This window comes from Morone saxatilis, unplaced genomic scaffold (genome assembly GCF_004916995.1).
Source record: "Morone saxatilis isolate NCDOM2014 unplaced genomic scaffold, NCSU_SB_2.0 Contig1, whole genome shotgun sequence".
NCBI lineage: Eukaryota > Metazoa > Chordata > Actinopteri > Moronidae > Morone > Morone saxatilis.
The window spans coordinates 3,143,610-3,165,591 of NW_023339651.1; the positions used below are offsets into that span (position 1 = coordinate 3,143,610).

At 39.6% G+C, this 21,982-nt stretch overlaps 1 protein-coding gene across 1 annotated transcript in view; it reads right to left on the reverse strand.

The window, feature by feature from the left end:
• The window catches only part of tbkbp1 (TBK1 binding protein 1), a 56,383-nt gene that overhangs the window by 8,665 nt on the left and 25,736 nt on the right, over positions 1-21,982 (reverse strand). Inside the window, exons 2-8 of the mRNA XM_035658155.1 lie at positions 20,992-21,250; positions 16,126-16,251; positions 12,896-13,000; positions 9,384-9,531; positions 6,907-7,109; positions 5,888-5,949; positions 61-176 (exon numbers count right to left, since the gene is read on the reverse strand). Of these exons, the coding sequence (XP_035514048.1) occupies positions 61-176; positions 5,888-5,949; positions 6,907-7,109; positions 9,384-9,531; positions 12,896-13,000; positions 16,126-16,251; positions 20,992-21,234 (1,003 nt within the window). The 5' untranslated portion in view covers positions 21,235-21,250. The remainder of the gene's footprint in view (positions 1-60; positions 177-5,887; positions 5,950-6,906; positions 7,110-9,383; positions 9,532-12,895; positions 13,001-16,125; positions 16,252-20,991; positions 21,251-21,982) is intronic.

Here is a 21,982-nt window from a genome sequence, read left to right on the forward strand (position 1 = left end):
ACTAAATACACTAAACCACATTTTTGATATGCAGTTTATATGTGTACTGTAGATGCTAACCTGGACTAGCCTGCTCCTGTGAGGCTTTCCTCAGGATCTCCGTCTGCTTGGAGCTCAGGGCTTGGAGGCGTCCCAGCTCCTCCGTTAACTCTGTGTAGGCCAGAGCTAAATTCACCCTGGAGGAAGGAGGAAGTGAGGCAATTATGTAATTATCATAATCATTGTCATTACAGAATATTACAATGTTGCTGGAATGATAATGTATTAGAACCATACAAGAATATAAACACTGCAATCTCTTTTTAATCATCAAAATGTACACCATTGATGGAAGTTTATCAGAGGGCAGCTGAACTGCATCACAGATCTTCATCTCCTCTTTAAACTGAATGAGCTCTACAGCACTGACACAGCCTCACAAATCAGGCTGGCTAATTGAGAGGCTTATAGGCTTATATTTTTAGAGAGAAAGTCACAGTGCATAATTGAAGTGCATAAAATCACACCATTTCATGCAAGATGTGTCATGACTCTCTCAGGGGCCGTACTGACAGAGCAACTCTATTTTGAGAACCGTAAACAACGATGGTTGGCTTACATGCTTCTGTGTCTTTTACCCATGGCAACGAGCTGACTTTGTCTCAACTCATTTGCTTGAAACTGATCTGAATCCCACAACATAAATTATTGCGAGGCAAGCCTTATTCAAGTAGACACACTGTACATGTCTAAGCATCTATGGTAGAGCTTAGATGGGATAATGGGTGATATTTACGGTATGTTGTTAAAAGCAAATATTGCAGTTTGCATATGGCAGAGGCAACTATAGTAGTTAGTCACTGCCAGGGCCAAATCTGATAACAGCCAGCTTATCTCGAATGTTTAACCAATTTTTATAAACTCCCCAGTCTTGACCTGAAATTTACTCATTCTAGCATCGAAAGTGGTAGATTAAACTTTTAACTGCAAGATGGGCGAGACGTGAAACCCCTCGAAATCTAACTTGAGATCTGTTAAGATAATCACTTTATCCTGCCAGTGTGAGTAAATTCTTTTATCAAGACCAGACAGTTTTGTTAAGTTTCATAAATGCAACAATAAATAAGCAAACTTAAAGAAATTAAACTTCGACCACCTTTACATCGAGGTTAAAGACTTTTATGTTGTGCCCTGCCTGACTGAAACTTAAACAGTCATTATGAATCATCTTGTCCTTGTGTTCTTAGCGTTTTCATTTCCTTTAAAAGGTTTCTATTATTTTCATTTGCACTTTAACCTTTTGAAATTGTTTTTCTTTCTTTTTTGTGTTTTTAATGCATCATACTAAAACCCTTAATTGTCTTTGCGTGTTTAATGTACTATAAAAATAAACTTGCCTTTACTGTAAAAAAGTACACCAAAGTGGCCGTCTTTTATCAATTACAGTATTTAAAACATTTAAAGAAAAACTAAATGTTAGACAGACAACTTGAACAGTACTAATGAACGGAAACATACAGAAAAAACAAGTTTGTTGCAGACAAATGCCACATTTTTGCCAGACTTACAGTAGATCTGATAAAGCACATCTGATTATCAATTTAACCTCTTTGTTGATTAGAATTTGACTCAGTTCACTCTTCCATAGAGATCGTGGCAGATAAAAACATGACAAACAACACATATGCATATCCTGGGGATTTCTTCTGCGTCAGTAGGAATAGATATGAACTTCCACTGCACCGAAGAAAAAAGAAAAGAAAAGAAAGACACTTGTGTATCCGGCCTACACAGCAAATAAAACACACTGTCTAATTAAAAATATGTTCCCCAGCACACCCACGTACTAACTTAATTGAGTCTTCCCACTTGTGTATGTAAGCTTGCTACTTAAAAAGAACACTGTATATTACTTTGTCTGAACTACAATATCATTCTGCACCTCTTTATATTTTGCAGCTATCCACAAAGACGTGCACTGAAAACATGCTTGCCAACACAAGTGATGTGTTGCTTCTTCACACGTTTAAAACAAGGATAAACTGCTTTTTAAGGTTATCACCCTAAAATAATTTAAAATAAACTCAGGGACCCCATTTCAAGGAAGTTCACAATTTCAAAAAAACTGAATATAAGTCATAACTTCCATTTGTTAGTTGGCTTTTGCAACTGGCCCACCTAGTTTTCCACCCACCTTCTATGACTCAAACAGAGTCAGAGTGGGGTATCAAACCCCCTGTCATCCCCCACCTTATAACAAACAGCATCCATCCTTGTGGTACGAGTTGGTGGAACCTGGTATTAACAAATGATTCAGGGTCGTCTGTGGTAAAAAAACAAATGCACATACTATATTTGTGGCTTTGGGTCAAAGCTTCATGCAAACATACAGACAAACTCAGTAGGAAAATCACAATCATTAGGTTACTTACTGGCATGGTGGGTGGAGCATGCAGTATGATATTGATATTGATTGAAGTGCCTGTAAATTGTAATCCACTTCCTCTCCTTACTACTCTCACTTGACACTCTGCGCTGTTCTTCTTTCTTTCTAAATGCTGAATTTCTTAACACTTTAACACATTAATGCACCTCTTCCTTTTCACACATGTACTGTCTCACTTTTCAAAATTCGCTTGTGTGTTTCGACAGTCTGTGTCAGAGACCCGGGTCAGACTGCAGAACCGCTCACGCTTGGAACTATGTAGTAAAGCAGATGTGTGAACACGAGAACACGAGCGCACGCAGGAAGAACATTTCTCATTCATTGCCTGTATTCTGTGTGAAATGCAGGTCCCTTGTTTGTTTTTGTATATCTAAAAATACTTTGCACACTTGCAGCATACTGTACGTCTGTTATTTTGCATTGTGTTTCCTTTTTTCTTCGCTTGTATGCTTGTAACTGCACGCACTTACTGTACAATGTACAGTACAGTGTGTAGGAGGGGTGTGATAATGCCAATGCGGCGCTGATGAAAGAGTCGTGTCACCGAATCGATCAGGTGCAAGAGTATGTTTGTGTGTGTTTGTGTGTGTGCGTGTATGTATGTGGGAGATGAAGTGAAGAGTGTGGGCTGAAATCTGACCTCTGATCAGACGTTTCAAAGAAAGAGCCGTCACTGCAGCTGCCTGTGAGATCTGAGCTCCTCTTTGTTGTCTAATAAATGTTCTTATTCAAACCTACTGGCGCAGTCACTCACATTAACGACATTGTGTTTTCTTAAGATTTTGCTGGTACATAAAAGCAGAGGTGGCAGAAGCATTCTTTACATACAGTTTTAACTTCTTTACTCAAGTAACAGTGAAAAAGGCTGTAAAATGTACTTAAAGTATAAAGCTACTCTCTTGGTTTCTCTGAGGAGATTTCTTCTGGCTGTTTCTGTGCAAAGCTAATGGAAACTCAGCGTTTTTGTCAATGATGCAAAGTAATAATAATAATAATCACACATTAAATGCAATAAAACTAAAGTAATGTTCTGTTTACAGATGTTTCTGTAAAAGTGTAGGAAGTACAAAGTTACTCAAGTGAAGTACAATGAATTATCTGTACTTCGTTACTTCCCACCTCTGCTTAAGAGAAATGTATAAGCTGCATGTCTCCGGCCTCAAGAAGGAACAGGTGTTAAATGATGGGGGCTTTTCACACTCTGCAGTCCACACTCTGTCACACTCTACTTCTACTCCGCACATGAACCACTTTAACCCCTCACAGAGAGGTGTCAAACAGTTCTCACACCAAGCCATGATGCACCACACATTCAGCATGTTGAGCTTTGCTACCTGGTAACTTTAAGTGGGTTTTTGGGGAAGTTAATTATCAATTAAAATGTGAAAATTATTTCCAAAAGCTAAATTTAATGGTTTTAAAAGCCTGGCTCAATATCATTTCCCAAACATATCTTTACTTTATTTGTAATTATTTGAATTACCAACTAGAAATGGGAATTCCTCTTCAATTTCAAATCATCATGTTGTGATTTATTGGAAATTGGCTCTCACTTTCTGAAAGTTGAAGAGGGATTAGTCAGTCACTCTGCATACTGATGTGTGGGGGGGAGGGGGTGCCCTACCAGGTGGCTGCCAGCGTCTGTACAGCACCCTGGCTTGTGGTTGGTGAGGGTAGTTCGAACACATATCATTAGTTATGAGTGAGACAAACGAAATTCCATAAATGTAGTCATGAAAGATGTGAGTAGTTGCAGAATTAGCCACAAACTGCACTGTCTCTTAGAAAACAGATGGAAAATGAGAGAAGTGCTGTAAAAGTACAACTTTAACAAAAACAAAGAAGTGCGCAGTCAGTAGAGTGCAGACAACCGTCAAGGTATTTTGTTTGTGATGTTTAAGGGGAGCTTTATGTTTGTTGTATGGCTTTATTTTTGTTGTATGGTTAGTCACGGCAACGCATTTACTTTAATTACGACACACTCGCTCACACATGTGCAACAAATTGTCCCAGTTGACCTATCTAACAATGTGACAGGTCAATGTGTGAATCTGCTCCATGATTCAGATCCTCTTCCAAAATATAATGTGTTAATGCATTTTTTATAAGTTTTGGTTCCCCTATCATTGTTAATGATATAGATATAGATCTAAATCTTTCTACAGCTTCTGAATGGGGCATCCCAGAAACCATTTGAGTACCACTGGCCTAGGTAATCAAAAAAGTACTTGTGATGAATGAAAGATAAAATCAGTTTCCTTTCAATAGCTGTTATCAATAGTTACACACAGTCAAAGTTATTTACTGACAAAATCCTCAGTTTTAAATAACACCACTTTCCCCCAATAGACTCTATAGGAATAGGATCAGAAAGTGCTGATGAATATTAGGGCAAGGGTGGTGTGTTAATACGCTAAACAGCACATGCAATATCTTCCATATCAATCTGTGCAGTTTACACTAAATGAGCCCAATTACAAGAAAAAGCACCAGGAAACGAAGTATAGGCATTGTACGTTTTCAGTGGGAGTAAGTGATATTGTTGAGTAAAACCAAAAGGTGACCAAGGTCTGGAAAAAGCAGTGGGCTTCCACCACACACTCAGTAAAAATTCTCTTCACTGCCGCACCATTTACTTTCAGTTTGTTCCCCATCGAAACACTTCTGGGGTTTCATTGTGTGGGAGTAGTTGGTCGACCTGCTGTGGTTTTAACTTTTTTTTTTTTTTTTCTACCTGCAACACCTTGTAAACAGCCTGGGGCAATCTGACACTAAGATAAGTTACTTTCTTTCCTTTCAGTACAAGTTAAACACATTTGTGCTGTTGGCTGAAAGTGACAAAAATGTGAAATGAGTGGAAACACAGCAGCTTGAATACTTCTATCCTACTAATATTCCTTTTTTTGTGTGTGTATTTTGTGTAGGTTTCAGGTATGGAAGACTGGGATGAAGAATGTATAGATATATGCGACTGGATTTAATGTCTCATAAAGATGTCCAACAAGTACACAGGCATGAGGAAATGGACAGAAAGGTGTCCTACACTGTGCTTACACTGCCCCCTACTGCTCAGACCAATCTCCTGCCAAAACCTCCTTGAGCTAGTGTTTAATACAGAACTAATGGTGTTACAGCTGAATGCACATATAGTGTAATATATAGTAAATGCAGCTTTTTGTGCACAATTACACTCCTTTATTAATACTGTGTTTCAACCCAGTTATCCAGCGATGGAGAGCTCGTCTAGTTTCTAATGAGGCCCCTGGAGGTCGGCTCGAGCATAAAGATACAGATGAACAACAGCTTTTGTCAAACATTTCTCCTTTTGCTCAACCAATATCTCTCATTTCTGACATAACTACCTGGTGCTCTTGCTTTCCTTCCATTGTTCCTTTATTTTTTTCCCCCTCCCCTCCTTCTCTTCATTCTCCCTCTGCCCAGAGATCGGTTGTGGTCACTTACTGCTCATCTCCCACCTTCTTTATCCACTCCACATCACACTGCTTGCACGGAGAAGTCATTTCCTGCAGAAGTAGAGCGTGAAATTAGATTAGCATGCAGGTGCTGGTTGAATATTGGACTAAATCTGACAGCAGGAGCCAATCGAGACAACATGTTTAAAAGAAAAAAAAGGGCGTGGGTGAAAACAGGTCTTAGTCATTGATGAATATTATTCAAGCGCTGTATGCGTGTTTATTTGTGTATACATGCACAACTGTGGACTTTTATGGCTCATCCAGGAAGCCCACATTTTATGCAATATTGGTCCCACAAAGAGAGGAATTACTGTATTTGGAGAGATTTTATTCTCTGTTTAGTGAGTAATAGGATGCTGTGATGTGTCATTAACGGGCAGCAAATCAGCTGTGAGAAGAACTCAAGGAATAGTTTGACATGTTAAGTTATTATCTTTGTTGCTGAAGAGTGGTGAAAAGATTGATACCACTATCTATGTCTGTATGGTAAATATATACCCTCGGCCAGAAGCTTGTTAGCTTAGCTTAGCACAAAGGATACAAGGCAAACAGCTAGCCTGGCTGAGGTAAGACAGGCCTGCTATCAATACCTATAAAGCTCACTAATTTACAAATAATATCTTGTTTGGTTTGTCCACTGAAGCTTAAACGTAAAAATAAACTGGTCATGTGTTATATTACCTTTGGACAGTAACAAGGCTAGCTGTCCCCAGTCTTTGTGCTAAGCTAAGCTATGTTAACCAGCCTCTGACAGTGAGTATCATGCAGGCTGCTAGCTGTAGTTTCATATTTAATGTGCAGACATGAGAGTGGTATCAATCTTCCCATCCAACAGAAATACAATTCTCTTAGTACTGCAAATCAATCATGATCCAGGGAATGCATCACAAGAAAGTATTGAAGTCCACTGTTTCTCTGATAGCATTCTTGACATAATTTAAACTGTCAGATGCAGTAAACTCCACCCATGTGGACCACCCCAAACAGACTAAAACTAACACTGACCCTGTCCCTTTGGCTGTTCTGCAGCATCCTCATATCCTCCTTCAGTCTCTCACACTCCCCCTTCAGCTCCTCTTCCCGCTGACATGCCCCCTGGGCCTCATGCCGCGCCCCCTCGAGCTCTGCCTCCAGCCGCTGCAGCTTCAGGTCGGACAGGGCGTCCAGGCTGCGGGAGCTCTGAAGAGTCAAAGCTGGACAGTCCAGCACTGGGAGGGAAAAAAGAGAGGAGAGAATGTACAAATCGCTTTCCCCCTGACTAATGCAGCATTCTTCTGTCCACAGTTGTACAATAGAGAGTATTTAAGAGCAAAAGAACTGACTTCTTCCAAGGGCAGCATCTTTCAGTTTGTACCTGGGTGATGTGATCTGTGTGGGCATGTTAGTGATTCAGCTCCGCTCACACAGACTCAGTCCTTGAGCCAGAAGACACGGTAATAGCGCAGCGGTATCATCTTTTATATTCCAGCTCTTCCTGCCTCCTCACCAGTATACTCAGTTTTGCAGTCACAAGTGCACACATACTGTACACAGTCTACACTACAACATATTTTATCGCCCTCATTCACACACACTCTTATTAATCAGCAATACTACCTTGCAAACTCTGCCTCCTCTAACACAAATTAAATAACAAAAAAAGCTTATACACCCTTTTTACCATTAAATATGAGGGTTTGATGCCTATGAACATTTTTACCTCCTCCTCATTAAGATAGTATATCTTAATAGAGGCATCTGTTGAGGTGACAGTGACACATTTCTTCCATGTTTCCATCAGCCACCCACGTCGTCGAAGAGCGCAGAGTTTAGCATCCACTAACTCTAGAAGTTCTTAAAGTTGAAAAGAATCATGTCTATAGCAGCAGTGGACTGCATATTTTATCTAATAATTCTGTGCTGCAGTCTAAAAATGAGGGACTTTGCTGACTTGGTTTGGCTTTATAATCCGAAAAGTGATTTAAGATTTTATTCATAGGTGTTTTCTCCCGTAAATGCAGGGAAAGCAGTGGAGTGACCTATCTAGTTTGAAGCATCGTTGAAACTTTTTTACACATTTTAATACAGGAATAAATTTACATTGTAATAAGTGGAATTATCTCACAGGTTTTCTAGCATTTGGTAATGCAGAGTAATCACAATAGAGATCACTCAGCAGTGCAGATGGCAGCAACAGGCTGAATAATACAGAGAAATCCTCAAATTTACAGTACGAGGCACTTCACTCCAAATGTTTTGGAGGCAGAATGATTGAATTTCAATCACCAGCACCCTCGTAGATTGGAGGTCTCTTTTCTGCGACTCTGACTGGGGAGTTGGAACAAAATGTCCGAGCTGGTTCTCTCCAACAACCGGAGGATTAACCTGACCTCAGTTAAAATGCTTTCCGGCCAGATTGTTGGATTTGATTAAAGATTTGAGAAATAGAGAAAATATGTGTGAAATAAGTGATTAACAGAGATGATTGGTGTCTCGGCTTTTTCAGATCATACATGGACCAAACTACTGACCCAAACCACCCTCTGAAATCTGGATTATACACACATTATATTAAATATTATTAATATTTACATATATAAATTAGGAATGTGGAGGGTATAAAGGTAAATTTTATTAATAATCGTTCTCCCCATTAAAGCTCAACAAATACACTAAAAACATCATAACCAAAAGCAGAGAAACTTTAAATGTATGTATGTTTTTATACATTTTCTGATTACTGATTTCTTTTTGGTTATAACATTTGTTAAAAGAGCCAAAACATTAATGTGTAAATGTTGCCTGCTGGTAGCTAATAAATAAAAGGCATATGTTAGAACATATAGCAGTGTTGCCAGACTTTTTATTTAATTGGGTGGGTAAAAATAGTTTTCGGCAGCGTTGTTTTGGGCTATGTTTGGTACCTTTTGGGTGGTTTCCACCCACGAAAGGTTAGACTTGATTCCAGTTAAACCAACCCTCATCAGTTTTATTCAGAGCGATAGGATGAGTAGGTTTGGCTTATAATAGCTGATTATTCGGTCACAGCTCTGTGATAAAAGACTTGTAAAGGATGACATATGTTGATATAGATTAAGATTTTTAACATTTAATGTAACATTAATCTAATATTATCAAAAAGATAACAAAACACTTAATTGCACTTATAATTAAGCTTATTGTTAACTATGTAGCATCCATAAACTAGCTGCTGTTAGTGTCATAAGCAGAGTAGCTACAGGTAGACAGACAAAGAGCCTTGTTTTCTAGTGCCACTGTGACTGCTGTGTTTAAGCTGAAGTGTTAAAAAAGTTGCTCACTTGTGGTTTATCCAAAGAAACTGCTAAAGCTAATAAAGACAGGAGTTCAGTGCTGTATTCAAGGCGCCCTCTAAAAGCAACGATAATCACACTAATGATGGTAATAGAAATTGTTGATGGTATAGTTGCCATCAGTCGAGTGGTTTCTAATATAAATATACATCCTGAATGAAAGTCACTTACTGTGTGTGTCCGGGCCGGCGTGCAACTGCAGATACTGCATGTCTTTGCTGTGCAGCTGCATGTTGAGTTTCTGCAGGGAGTTGTCCCTCTGCCTCAGAGCTGACTCCAGGCCCAGGATACGCTCGACGTGCTTCTCCACCAGGCTGGTCTGTAAGCACACACATTTTTAATGCTTTATTTGAATCTACCAATTACATTAAAAGCATACCGTATTCAAATATTTACAGAGCTTTACTGGTATTTAACCTGCTAAAAGTCCACGGTTGCTAAATATCAGTATGACTAATAGACCTTCATATCCTAGCACTGATATTATATTACTGACATTTGCAACCAGGGATTGGTATTTTATTTCATCAGTTTTTTCAAAGCTTGTTTCTTTTACAACCCATCTTGGCCTTGAGTGTTTTACATGTTACAGAACAGATCATGAGAAATATTAAACCACCCTGGCATCTCATGGTAATGTTTGTAAAAATGTACATTTGTTTTTAATGCTGTGCTGATGCCGTGATTTGGACAGATCTACATGCATGTCAGTGCTGATGTCTGCTTGTATTTATATCGATAGGTTGACCAAAAATGGGGGGAGAAGAGCAGAGCGGTGGAGATGAAAATCAAGGGTGGTGCAGGCATGTGTCAGCCCTGCGAGAAAGAATATATTTCATTTCACTTTCAGTTTTGAGTCTTTCCTTGTCGAAGAAGTATGAATATTATGTAGATTAGTGAGTGAGTGCTCTGCGGGAAGGTTAAAGGTCAATGAGGCCCAGTAGGTAGTTGGAGCGACAGCTTCAGGTGACATTGACACTGTGTCAGTCGTTGGCAGGTGGCAGTTCCAACATCTCTGGCGCACCACATCCCTTAATCACTCGGACCACATAAAACTGCTGATGCCGCTTGGCTAGAGCTGCTCAATAGACTTCACTCTCATATGAGATGGTTTATTATCACAGAGGGGATCTGGGAAAGACCAGCCAGACAATCTGTTCAGTTGGAAGCCTCTACCTGGTCTGGATCGACTCTGATTTGTAACCAGTTACAGAAATGTGTTCAAAATTTTTTTTTCACAGTTGCACACTAATGCGCATCTATTGTTAGAGGATAAAGCTAAAAACTAATTATAGTATGCTGTAAATGACAGGAACTTGTAGTATCTCAGATAAAGAACAATTGCAGTAATTTGCTAAATTAAAACTTTATGCTTCCTTACAGTCAAAAAACAGTAAGTGTGTTGTGTCAGGGGAAAAATTTAAGTGAATTACTTTAAAAGGACTCTTGTCTCTGAAGGACTGTTGACTCCGTATAAGAAGTAATGAAAAAAGTTCGCACAGAAGGCAATTACTTTGAAATGAGCAGTGCAGTCTTAAGTGCACAGTCAAAGTGATTCATTGAGTTTCGTGAAGTGTCTTTTTTTCTTCTTGGTCGTACTATCAGAGTCCCAAATGTAAAAGAAATGTCAGGAGAGAAAAAGGACAGTCGTATACATTACAGTTCCCTTCATTATCCGTTTTCACGAGGTAGCGATATACAGACTGAATTCTTTTGTGTAAAATATGACCCAATGAGGTAATAGCAAGAAGGTTAGGTTAAAGGTGCCTGCAACTGCATGCAAACGGTTGATAAAAGGACAAAAGTTTCAGGGCTTTATTTGTTGTTTGGCTGCGAACAACAAAGCTGATAAAACATTTATAGAAACTGCATTTTTGTTACGTATGTTGTAAGATGTTAGTAATGGAAATATATTCCGAATATTGCGCTTTCTTGTAGTACTTGTCAAGTCAAGTCAAGTCAACTTTATTGTCAGATGTGCTATACATGCACGACATACAGCATAACTTGAACTTGAACCCTGAAGTGATCCTCTAATGAGATGGCAATACTAACAGTCTCCCCAAGCCAGTTTGAGTTTGAGACCACTGCTTTAAAAGGTTAGTGAGTGACGGTTAGTTCCCATAGTGCAGCTTGATTTCATCTTTCATTAGAACATCCAGTTCATGACACAGTGTTATTGTTTTAAAGTCAAGCCTAATGAGAGCATCAGGGGTTATTTTCACAGACGACTGTTTTAACAGGCTGAGGCTCATCGTGACGAGTAAACTGAGCTTTGTAGGCTGGAATTTGAGCCCATGTGGCCTTCTTTTGTCCTCAGTCCCCACCAGCCTCAGGAGCTGTTTTGTAGCTGACACTGACCTTTGACCTCCCTGGGAGACAAACACAATGTCAGAAAAATAGGCAGCAGTGCAGTTAGCGTTCTTTGCTGCTACATCCTCCCAAGTCCATAAATGTTGTGTGTGAGAAGAATACTGTATTGAATTTGAAAGCAGGTAATGACAACATGGTGTACACATCAGAATTCATCAGAATCAGAATTATTAGTGATGGATGGTGACAAATACGCTACATGGCCAAAAGTATATGAACGCCTCAATATTAAGCCCCTATGTGGTGGTGATTTAATTTATTTTAAAAACCTTGAGCATTAAAGAGAATCTCCACCAAGCTCAGTCTACCCGTCATGAGGAAACAACCCTGAAAAAATAACAGACTTCTTCTGTGTTATTTCTCACACTGGGGTTGAGTTAATATGAGGCTTCTGAAGTTTCCACAACAGTTCCTTTCTGAGCAGTAGTGGATGGATTGTAACAAAAAGAGCGAATTTCACTTTGTAATATATCCACTTGATTTGTCCAACTCAGACTGCTGAAGCTTCATATTATGTAACAGAGGCTGAACTTTGGAATACATTTTTGCTTAGAAAGTGAGTTTTGTTCCCCACCTACATTGGAAATGCATTAATAAAGGATCTCTTCACAGCCAATATGGACATGAGGATCAGTTACAGCTACCAACAACACTTTCACTGTACATATGGGCATGCCATTATTGCTTTAAAACATACTTAAAAAACATGTTAACCTATCCTTTAAGGAAGTGCAATACTAAATTGCTACATCACCCCTTTTAACCTGCTGCTATAAAAGCCTCCATTGTTCTGGTTTCAGTCTTTTCACTACATTTTGGAGCCTGGCTGCAGGGATTTAATCTCATTCAGACACAACAGCATCAGTGAGGTCCAACATTGAAGTCTGGCTCACAGTTTGTGGTCCAGTTCGTTCCAAGTTGTTGGAAGGGGCTGAGGTCTGGCACTTCCACATCAAGCCATTACTGTATGAACCTGACTATGTGCACGGGGGCACTGTCACGTTGAAAGGACCAAACAGTTGGAAGCTCAATTTTGTCTATAATATTATTGTTTATTGTTTCTTTAAGATTTCCTCTTTTTGAATCCAAATCTTAAAAACAGCTTCACAAACACATATGCGCAGGGGTGTCCATATGCAGTATTTAGTATTATGTTCATTAGTGATGTCAGCCATGCCGAGTTTATACATTTTATTTTCACCCCCCCCATCAGAAGAGTGTGAAATTCATTAATGAGCCATATGGCTTATGAGTAAAGCTACTGTAAAATAACGAATGCACAGTGCAATGAACTAAATAATGTCTCTGACCATCTTGTCGAGATCCCTCTGGAGGTTGCTCTTCTCCATGTGAATCTTCTCGTAGGCCTGGATCACATCCTCCAGCTGCTCCTCTCTCTCTTTCCTCTTCTGGAGCTGAAGCGAAATACCGAGAAAGAGAAGCTGAGACCGAAGGAAAAAATAATAATATCGGCTTGACATACACTTACTTTTTTTTACTTTGTCAGTTTTAAACTTCCTCACAAAGAGAGAGAGAGAGGGGGAAAAAACACCAAAAACTTCCATTGTGAGATTCATCAAATGTGTCTCTTAAGAAAGGGTTACATAACCAAGCAAATTTAGGACAATGAAATCCTGACACCTCAGCACGCACAGAGCAAAACCTCCCTCATCTCGACAAATGGATAAATCATGTTTTCAACCATCTTCAACACTATTTAAAAAAAAAAAGAATTTCATGATGTCTTGCTGGCATATTCCCCTCAGACTGCAGCATAATAAGGGGGTTGAATGTCACTCGATGCAATAATCACACACTTTCTGACAGATCTGAGGGCAGTGACACACACCAAACCAAGTGAAATGAAGAGCATGCGAGGATACGGAAGTTAGATTTCTGTTGGAGGATACGTTCACTCTAGACCACGCAGAGAATGCGAGTGGGAGCAGCAGAAAGGGAGCGAGATAAACAGAGAGCCATCAAGGACAAAGAGGTACTGTATATCACTGCAGTGTGCCGGAGCACTATTCAGTGTGTCTATGGTAACATATGCTTGTAGAAAACAGGCACCAAGGTGAGGACAGCTTGTCAACAGCATCGTGACCAAGGAGAGCAGGATTACTCCACGGCTAGATTTCTATAAAGAGAAGAGAACAGAAACAAGATTTAATTCTCATTATCACCTTTTAAATTCTCTCCTCAGTCTGGATGCTGTTTGTGGGATTGATCTGTTGTTTTAAGTGGCTTCATAAGTTCAAAGCTGTCTGTTTTTCTGGAGATTATTTTTAGTTTAATTTGTCCTTTACAAATAGCGGTATAAAACACGGTGGAAACGGGTTTTCCGCATCCTCTGTACGGTATTTTACTCAAGCTGGGCCTGTTTGAACTTCAGTTTAAGTTCATCAGAGGGGAAGGGAAAGATGGGGAGGGTCACCAAGAGTGGACAATTTAAACATAAGGTTACATTTAGGATCTTATTTTGGTCCTTTTGGCCAACGCTGTACTCATCAAAGTAAGCTCTCACTGTGACATTAGCCAGGTTTCCTGGTGGAAAAATGTCATTCATGTTTGTTTCATGTGTTAATGTGATGTCTTGATGTTTTTGTCTGCTGCAGTTTTTAGTCTCTTCAGTGGAGCAGAAGCTTGAGTGGACTTGAGTCACATGCTTCATGTATGTCATGATTTATTCACAGTCTGTTTCCACCACAATATTCTTAAAAGTTTTAATTAAATTTTAGATTGATTACAATTCTGACAGCCCACGGCTTCATTTTGTGTCTCCTTCTATTAAGAAAGAAATTTATTTACGTTGGGGTTGGTTTTCCACGGATCAATTTTGCGTCAGAAGACTTCTAGAAAATATTTAGTGAATGCAATGTTATTGTATAGATTTCCAAAACAGTGAACAAAAGACCCACATTGTAATAAATTCTCCTTTAATGTAGAAATACCTTTATTGTTCTTGGCCTCAGTTCAACTGTATCAGGACAGCTATTTCTTTATGTGGTACTTTTTGCTCATACCATGTTTGGCCTCCAAATGACTTAAAGAATTAAAGCAAAATGAAAGAGAGAGGAGAGTTAATGTTGTCATGATGGTTGGATTAACCTGGTAGGGTGCTGGGCCCTTATTAACTAGTAGTTTGTTCCTCTTTCTGTGAAATGTGTACAGTTTGTCACTGGAATAACAACTGTTTACTACTGGGAATGCTGTGTAATTTAAGTATAAGCTAAAAATGAAATAAAGAAGGAATAAAAAATAGATTTTAACACAGGGACTCGTGAGCCCAAGATCAATTAATAAAACCAAACCCACTTTAAGGTTAATTGATATTGTGCTTTATTGGTATTTCCAAATGAAATATACACACACCATGCTCAGTTGGTAGCCTTAGCTGTCACTTGATTCAGACAGTATGTGAGAAGAAACTGTGTAGTTACATTTTTATCTACATTTAATCTGAAAAACATTTTTTTGCGACCTTTAAATTCCTCTTATGTGGTCTCTGACAGGAAACATGTCGCCTGTCTCTACTTCTCCTCGATAACTGCAAGTCACCACTTTACTAAAAGAAAGAGGATAAGGTGTGTGTGTGTGAGTGTGTGTGTGCAGGCCTGTCCCAACAGAGCATGCTCAGTGAACCGTGGCACATTTCATCACCGCGTGACCTTGTGTGTCCCGCGCTAATCGTTTCTGCTGCTCCCATAAAGCATTTCCTTCCTCTTTCTTGCTCTCTAGCTCCTTTTTACCGCTGCTGCTACCAGTTTTACCACTGCCTTCCTGTGTCAGTCGTTTCTCATTTCTATTTCCCCACACTCTCGTTCACACAGTCATAGAAAACGGTAGAGTTACAAGCGATGAGAATGAGTAGCTAAAGCACATTAAGGCCATTCTCCTGCTCTCACTCCAGCCCATTTCTGGAAAGGAGTTGCATTGGAGTATGGTAGTTAAATAGTACGCATCCACACGAATTATATTTTAAATCACGCTGTGTTATCTGAACAAACACTGCAGGATGTGTTGGAAAAAAGACTACTTTATTTTTTAAAGGCATACACATTCAGCAAAATCTTGGCCAGTTCTGGTCCCAATTATATCGCGTCTCAGAAATAGAACACCAGTGTGAAAATCCCATGTCACAGTGCTGCTTGGATGGTTTCTTAAAAACATCCAATCTCAGTAATTTTGCTTGGACAGCAGCTTTAGTGCTTAATTAGTTCTGGACGTCTCTCAGCGTATGTCCACCAGGGTTGGCCTCAATTCACTTTTAATTCAATTAATTCACATGCAGGGAGGGATTTCTCTAGAATTCAAGCACTGACAAAAACCTTTGGTGTGATAAGGTTTTTATTCCATCCAGTGTGTTTAAAAAAAAAGAAAAGAAAATGAATACATAGTAGAAGTGGATCATACTCTAATTTGGTACATATCCCATCCTGCCTCTTCCTTTCCCATCTCTTGCCTCACTACCATGTCCCCCACACCCTCCCTTTTCCTTCTTCTCTGTCTCTTCCCATCTTGTCCTCATCTCTCCTCTTACCTCGTGGGTCAGGACGTTGACTCTCTGCTGCAGGTTGCCATTTTCTGAGTGCAGCAGCGCCGTCTCTTTGCTCTCAAAGGAGCAGTATGAGTTAGTGTTCTCCCCAAACTCGCTGATCATGGGGAACTGCAGAAAAAAGAAGCATTATAGAGACACAGAATTAGACATTTCATAACAAGGATACGGTTGAGACTGGATGTAGAGAACAAGATAGTAAACTAATCCAGTGAATGAACACTTTTTGCTTATTTATAATTTTGGTTTGTTTGTGTTCTTATATTTCATTCTCCTGCTGTTTTCTGATTTCACACTGAGATCATTACAGATTCATCTTGCATCATCTGCAACTTCTGTCTGGCCCAGATATCACTCAGAGCATAAGGGTGTTTTAACTGAAGTCATGTTTTTTTTCTTCTCATGAACTAGATTTTATTTTTCAGTTCTCCTAAAACGAAATCTGTGAATTTGCATAGCAAGTTATTTAACCATACTTTCTAATATCATCCCACACAATAAAATCTGGACTGCTGTTTGGCCATCTGTCCATATTTCTTGATAAAACTTTCAAAAAATTCACTCCACTGGCCCATAAGTGGGAGCTACAATGTTAATTTTAGTGTTTTTATGCCAATCACGATAATTGCGTATCAGATTTTCTCAAATGGCAGAAGAGAGAGACATCTCATTGCTCCACTGTGGCAAAATTACACTCATTAGCCAAAATGGGGTGCTATTTTTCAATCAACTGCACATCCTGCACAATATTTAAACTGCAGCAAAAAGGATTTTATGAAAACGTGGAGAAGTCTGCAGTTTACAATATGTCAGATGCACTGATTACATACACACATACATTTAGTGGAATTACTGTGTCTTTAAAACTGTATACATTGGGCAAGATGCTTTGTATCATGCTTTCCAATCCCCCTAGGCTTAAGGAGAAGACTGGTAATATGTAACACTTTTGTTAGTGTTAACAAGATGAGCATCAACAATGTGTCTCTTGATACTTCCTGACTTACCTACCTTCACTGTGGCTCTCAGCCTGAAGCCCATTGGTTTCTACTTAAGGCAGAGGCTAACCCTTTAAAAACACCTGACGAATATGTGGTTTCATTTTTAAAAAAGGGTCAGCAATTTTATTTAACAGCTGGGTGCGGTAGTTTTTAGCCAGTGTTATTCAAACAGGAGGAAATAGTGCTTTTGTTGAGGACTATTTTCAATGGAGAATTAATAAGCATTTTTGTGCTCTAGTGAGTATTTACAGCAGCAGGACGGTGTTTGTGGGACTGAGTCAAAATAAACTACAGTGTGTTTGTTTATGGCAATGAATGAATGTCACCCAGTACAACTGTGTGACTCACATGTGTTTTTAATAGTTTTTGGACAACAATGGAGCTCTATGGCACAGATGAATAAGATACATCAGGCTTTGGATACACAGACAATACTAGAATCAACTCATTGTTTGTGTTTATGGGATTTGTTAACAATAAGAGAAATATTGCCAACCTCCTCTAACGTAACATATTTACCAGATATTAATCATTCAGGGGGGAAAACAGATTTTCTGCTGTATATAATAATACAGAGAAACAGAGGGGCAACTGCAGTGTAACAGCATTACATGAAAACATTTAAAATATGCAGAAATAATTACATTACATGCAGCTACGATTATGCTGCAATGTTTTATTATGCAATCGTGATTCTGTAGAATATGTTAATGCGCTGCACATTTACTGCTGTTTTACTTGTGAAGTACGCATTTTGTTTCATGCTAAACTGCTGTTTGGTGGCAGAATCCTATGATATAAACACACAAGACAAGTTATATAACTGTGTGTGGTTTAACCTAAATGAACACATTTACATTTAGAGTGCCCATAAGCAGGGAGGGCTTTTCATTTTCCGTGTGAAGTCATTTGCCACTGATGCAACGTCTATTTGAGGAGCAAACAACCCTTTTCCATTTAGCAGAACACCTCTCTCTGCTCAGTTTAACAGTAAATGTTCGCAACATGGGCAAAAAACTCCCAGGGGCCCCAAAGAATTCTCACACTGCCGAGCATCAGGATCTCTAAACTAGAGAGAAAAACCTCACTTCAACCCATGTTCAAAGCAGCAGGAAGCACTCCCATCTGCATCATTAGAGCAGCTGTACCCAGGCATCTTGTATTTAGAGAAAGCCTGCAGCAACACTTAGACCTCCTCAACAAAAAAGGCGATTTTCCAATTGGGCTAAAGTCTTTTTTTCCACATAAGTATTGTGATGTCCATTTTAATTCAATTGATTATCCAAATCTAAAAAAAGAGAGAAAAAGACACATGCTGTATGTACAGAGGGACAGGTGTGGTGACTCTCATTCCAAACAGCCAACACCTGCTCTCCCAAAATCAACACCTGTCTCTCAGGGAATGAGTCCTGAACAAACTGCTGCTTGGCGAGTAAGTCAGCAGCGATGTGGCCGCCTGCAGCCTTTTGTACCAGCTGCTCACTAAAAGGATGCAGGATTTCTGCACTGACACATATATCAGGGGAAGAAAGTCAAAGTGCCTTTCCATCAATTTCCATCTTTCTTATTCTTCACTGGAGGAAAAAATGCCACCAAACATATCAAAATGTATCAACAGCAGCTCTAATCATCCGCTTTTAATGCAATTTCCCAGAATCAAAGCTTTCTGGAGCTACAGTTAGCACACAACTCCAAAATCACAGAAGGACCAGAGTTTCAGTTTCCGTACCAACAGTATCCCTACTAGACCATAATGCTGAAACAGCTTGCATCTTTTTGGAATTGTCTTCGTCAGCATTTCAAGTACAGCAACCTCTTTGATAACTTTTTGACATTTCCAGCATTTCCTTCTCTCTATTCTCAGAGAAAAAAAACCCCCAAAACATGTGCTTAGCTGGTGATACTCCTCTCTGCAGCACTGTAAACAGCACAGCTTGTTGAAAAGTCCTCATGTACCTGAACTAGGTGACACAAGTTGAGGGGAAAGTGGGTGCTTTACAGCCTCTTCACCGTATAATTCCTAAAGCACCGCAGATTAATGATAATAAAAATAATATCCAGGAGTGGATTTTTTTTTCTTTAATCCTTCTTTGTTCTTAATTTCAGCCATTTATCTCTCCCTTGCTCTTTACATCGTTACCTCCTTTTACTGCCTCATTTCTTCTCCCTTTTTTCTGCCTTGCACTGCATCCTTCAGCCCATTTAACTCCCTCTTTCTGCTTTTTTTCCCCCACTTTTTCCTCGCTTTTTGTCCTCCTACGCTATTCCTTTACGCTCATTCGCCCTTCCTTCCCCCTGTATGTCTGTCCATTGGCCCAGCTACTGCTAGGAGGTGGATTTCTGCTTCACCTGCTCTCTCATCCAACCCGAAAAGCAGTCTGATTTCCACTAGCCGAGCAAACAGGCCTGTATGCAGTAATATTTACAGTGTCACAGACATATTAGATACAGATATATTAGATCCAGAGTAACAGTGAAACATACTTCTATGCCTCATTGACTTTGGGATTAGGGTAGACTTTGTCCTTAGGCATACAGTTAAAAAGCAATACATATTCAAAAACTGTTTCCATTATGTGAACTCTCATGAGCCTACTGGATGAGCCCTGATGAACTCTATGTGCAGCCCTTTGACATGACCATTCTTCCTACACAGTAACTATTTCCCTGCTGACTGCTGATCAATTTCACCAATAATCCTAACGTACTGACGCCATTAATCAAGCCAGTATGTCAACATCAGTGGGTTTAAACCTAAGATAAAATCAATGAAATAAAGCTGTGTCGTATACAGTATGGGTCATACCTGGGTTTGGACTTATCTTCGCATTCCTCTCATTACGTTAAGATGATTGATCACTTTCAGTTCAGCTGTGGGAGTCCCTGAACAGACTTTATAAGGTCAGTTCTTGAAGTACATCCTCACGACCCCAATCAATGCCCAGCTGGCCTCTAAATAAATCAGTGACATTTGGGCCACATTTACACCTGCTTTTTTAAAATGTGGACATTTTTATCTGGATAAGGAAACACACATGTTAAACCTACGACAGGAAGTTTAACTGGTTATGAAACAATCTCAATTTAATACTGATACCTGTATATGATCATCAGTGGGAAGATTGGCTTTTTCTATCTATTCTTAATGCCTGTCAGTAAATGAATTAAGCCAACAAAAGTCGAATTGAGCCCGTACAGCAACATCGCTTGACATGACCTGGATTATACCCTGTCTGTTGACAGGTCTATCGCATACTGAGTTCCAGGAACAGGAATCTCTCCTCAATATCCATATATAGATTGCATGTCACTACCAGGTGTAAATGGGGTCCATTATTTTAAAGGACTCTATTTGCTCAGCTATATTAGCTCCTGTGAGCTATTCATTCAGTTTAACATGAGGTTATGTGTGCAAAACCCTTTCATAGCCCCTCAATTTGCTTTGTTGCTACCAGGTCTCCTTACGGCCATGTTCAATGTGACTCAGCGTTATTTAACTTAAACATGAGTTAAAACTTAAGTACCCTTCTGCCAGGTTATAGCACAATGATTTCCCACTTTTAAAGTCATGTTTATTCCCCTGCTGGTTCGGGATCAAAGCACACCATCGCTTTCTTTTCTTTTTATCTTTGTGTACAATCTCACTGCCTCAATAAAAAATGCTAAGGGTGAGTGGTTTGCTCACTCCCCTTCTAAACACTTCCAATAAATCAAAAAACAAACCAGCCTTATCCTTGTCGGCACTGAAGACCGTCTGTCTGATACCAACAAGGACAAAAACAACATTAGTTTGCAAAAGTCTTGTAATATTTGACTTTGTGATCCGGCTTTGCAAGTGAAAACCCTTCACCTTGATCTCATAGATCTTGAGCTTCCTCTTGATACTGCTGTTCTCTCGCTCCAGGCAGGCCAGCCTTGTCTTGATGTCCTGATATGCGGTGATAAGGGCAAAGTGGGAGGCTGAGTAGACATCGTCGGGGGGCAGAGCGGAGGAGTGCCACGCCACACTGCCACAGCCATCCTCCTTCAGGCCTCCTGCATCGCCGCCTCCTCCCAGCAGCCCCAGCTCCCCTCCGCCAAACAGAGACTGCATCACTCAGAGCCTCAACCTGAGGACAGACACAGACAGTTATTTGCTTATTAATTATTAAATCGCCAGATTGCTTCCATTCAGTTAAATGTACCTACCAAAAAAAGAAACACCATTTAATAATTCTAGCAGGGGGTCAGTGCTAGTACAGCATCAAGCAGGCAGCTACTCGCAACAAACAAAATAGAACAAAGCATATTCGAGTGAGAGCCGTCGGATTGCTGGCACACACAATGTAAAATATTCAAAAGCAAAGTGAGTACAGAGAGACACAGGAGGAAGACTGAGGGACACTGCTATTCCACGTGAAATCTGAAGATGACTCAGTGCCTTACAATGTTTTTTCACTACAGCTGTAGGTACAATAATCACATTGGGCCTGTTTATGTGCTCACTACTATCCTGGTTTTGATCATGTCTAGGAGAAACCTGATTATTCATCTCCCTGTTTTATGATTACAAAGTTTTATTCAGACTGAAGATGAGGAAAACTTTACTGGACTTGTGATGAGATGCAAATTCTCTCACACAGTAAAGTTAAGACACAAAGTGAAAATGTTTCAGTTTGAGCAAAGAATTCACCCTTAACCCAAAACTTTGTGACTGCAAGTCATGAATGTTCAAAAAAAAAAAAACAAGTAAAGAAGAGGACTCTGGAGGAAAATAATAGAAAGACCTGGAGTCTTTGCTAAGTTTTGAGATGAGTCAAGAGACTGTACAGTACAGCCGCACTCCACACACACACACACAC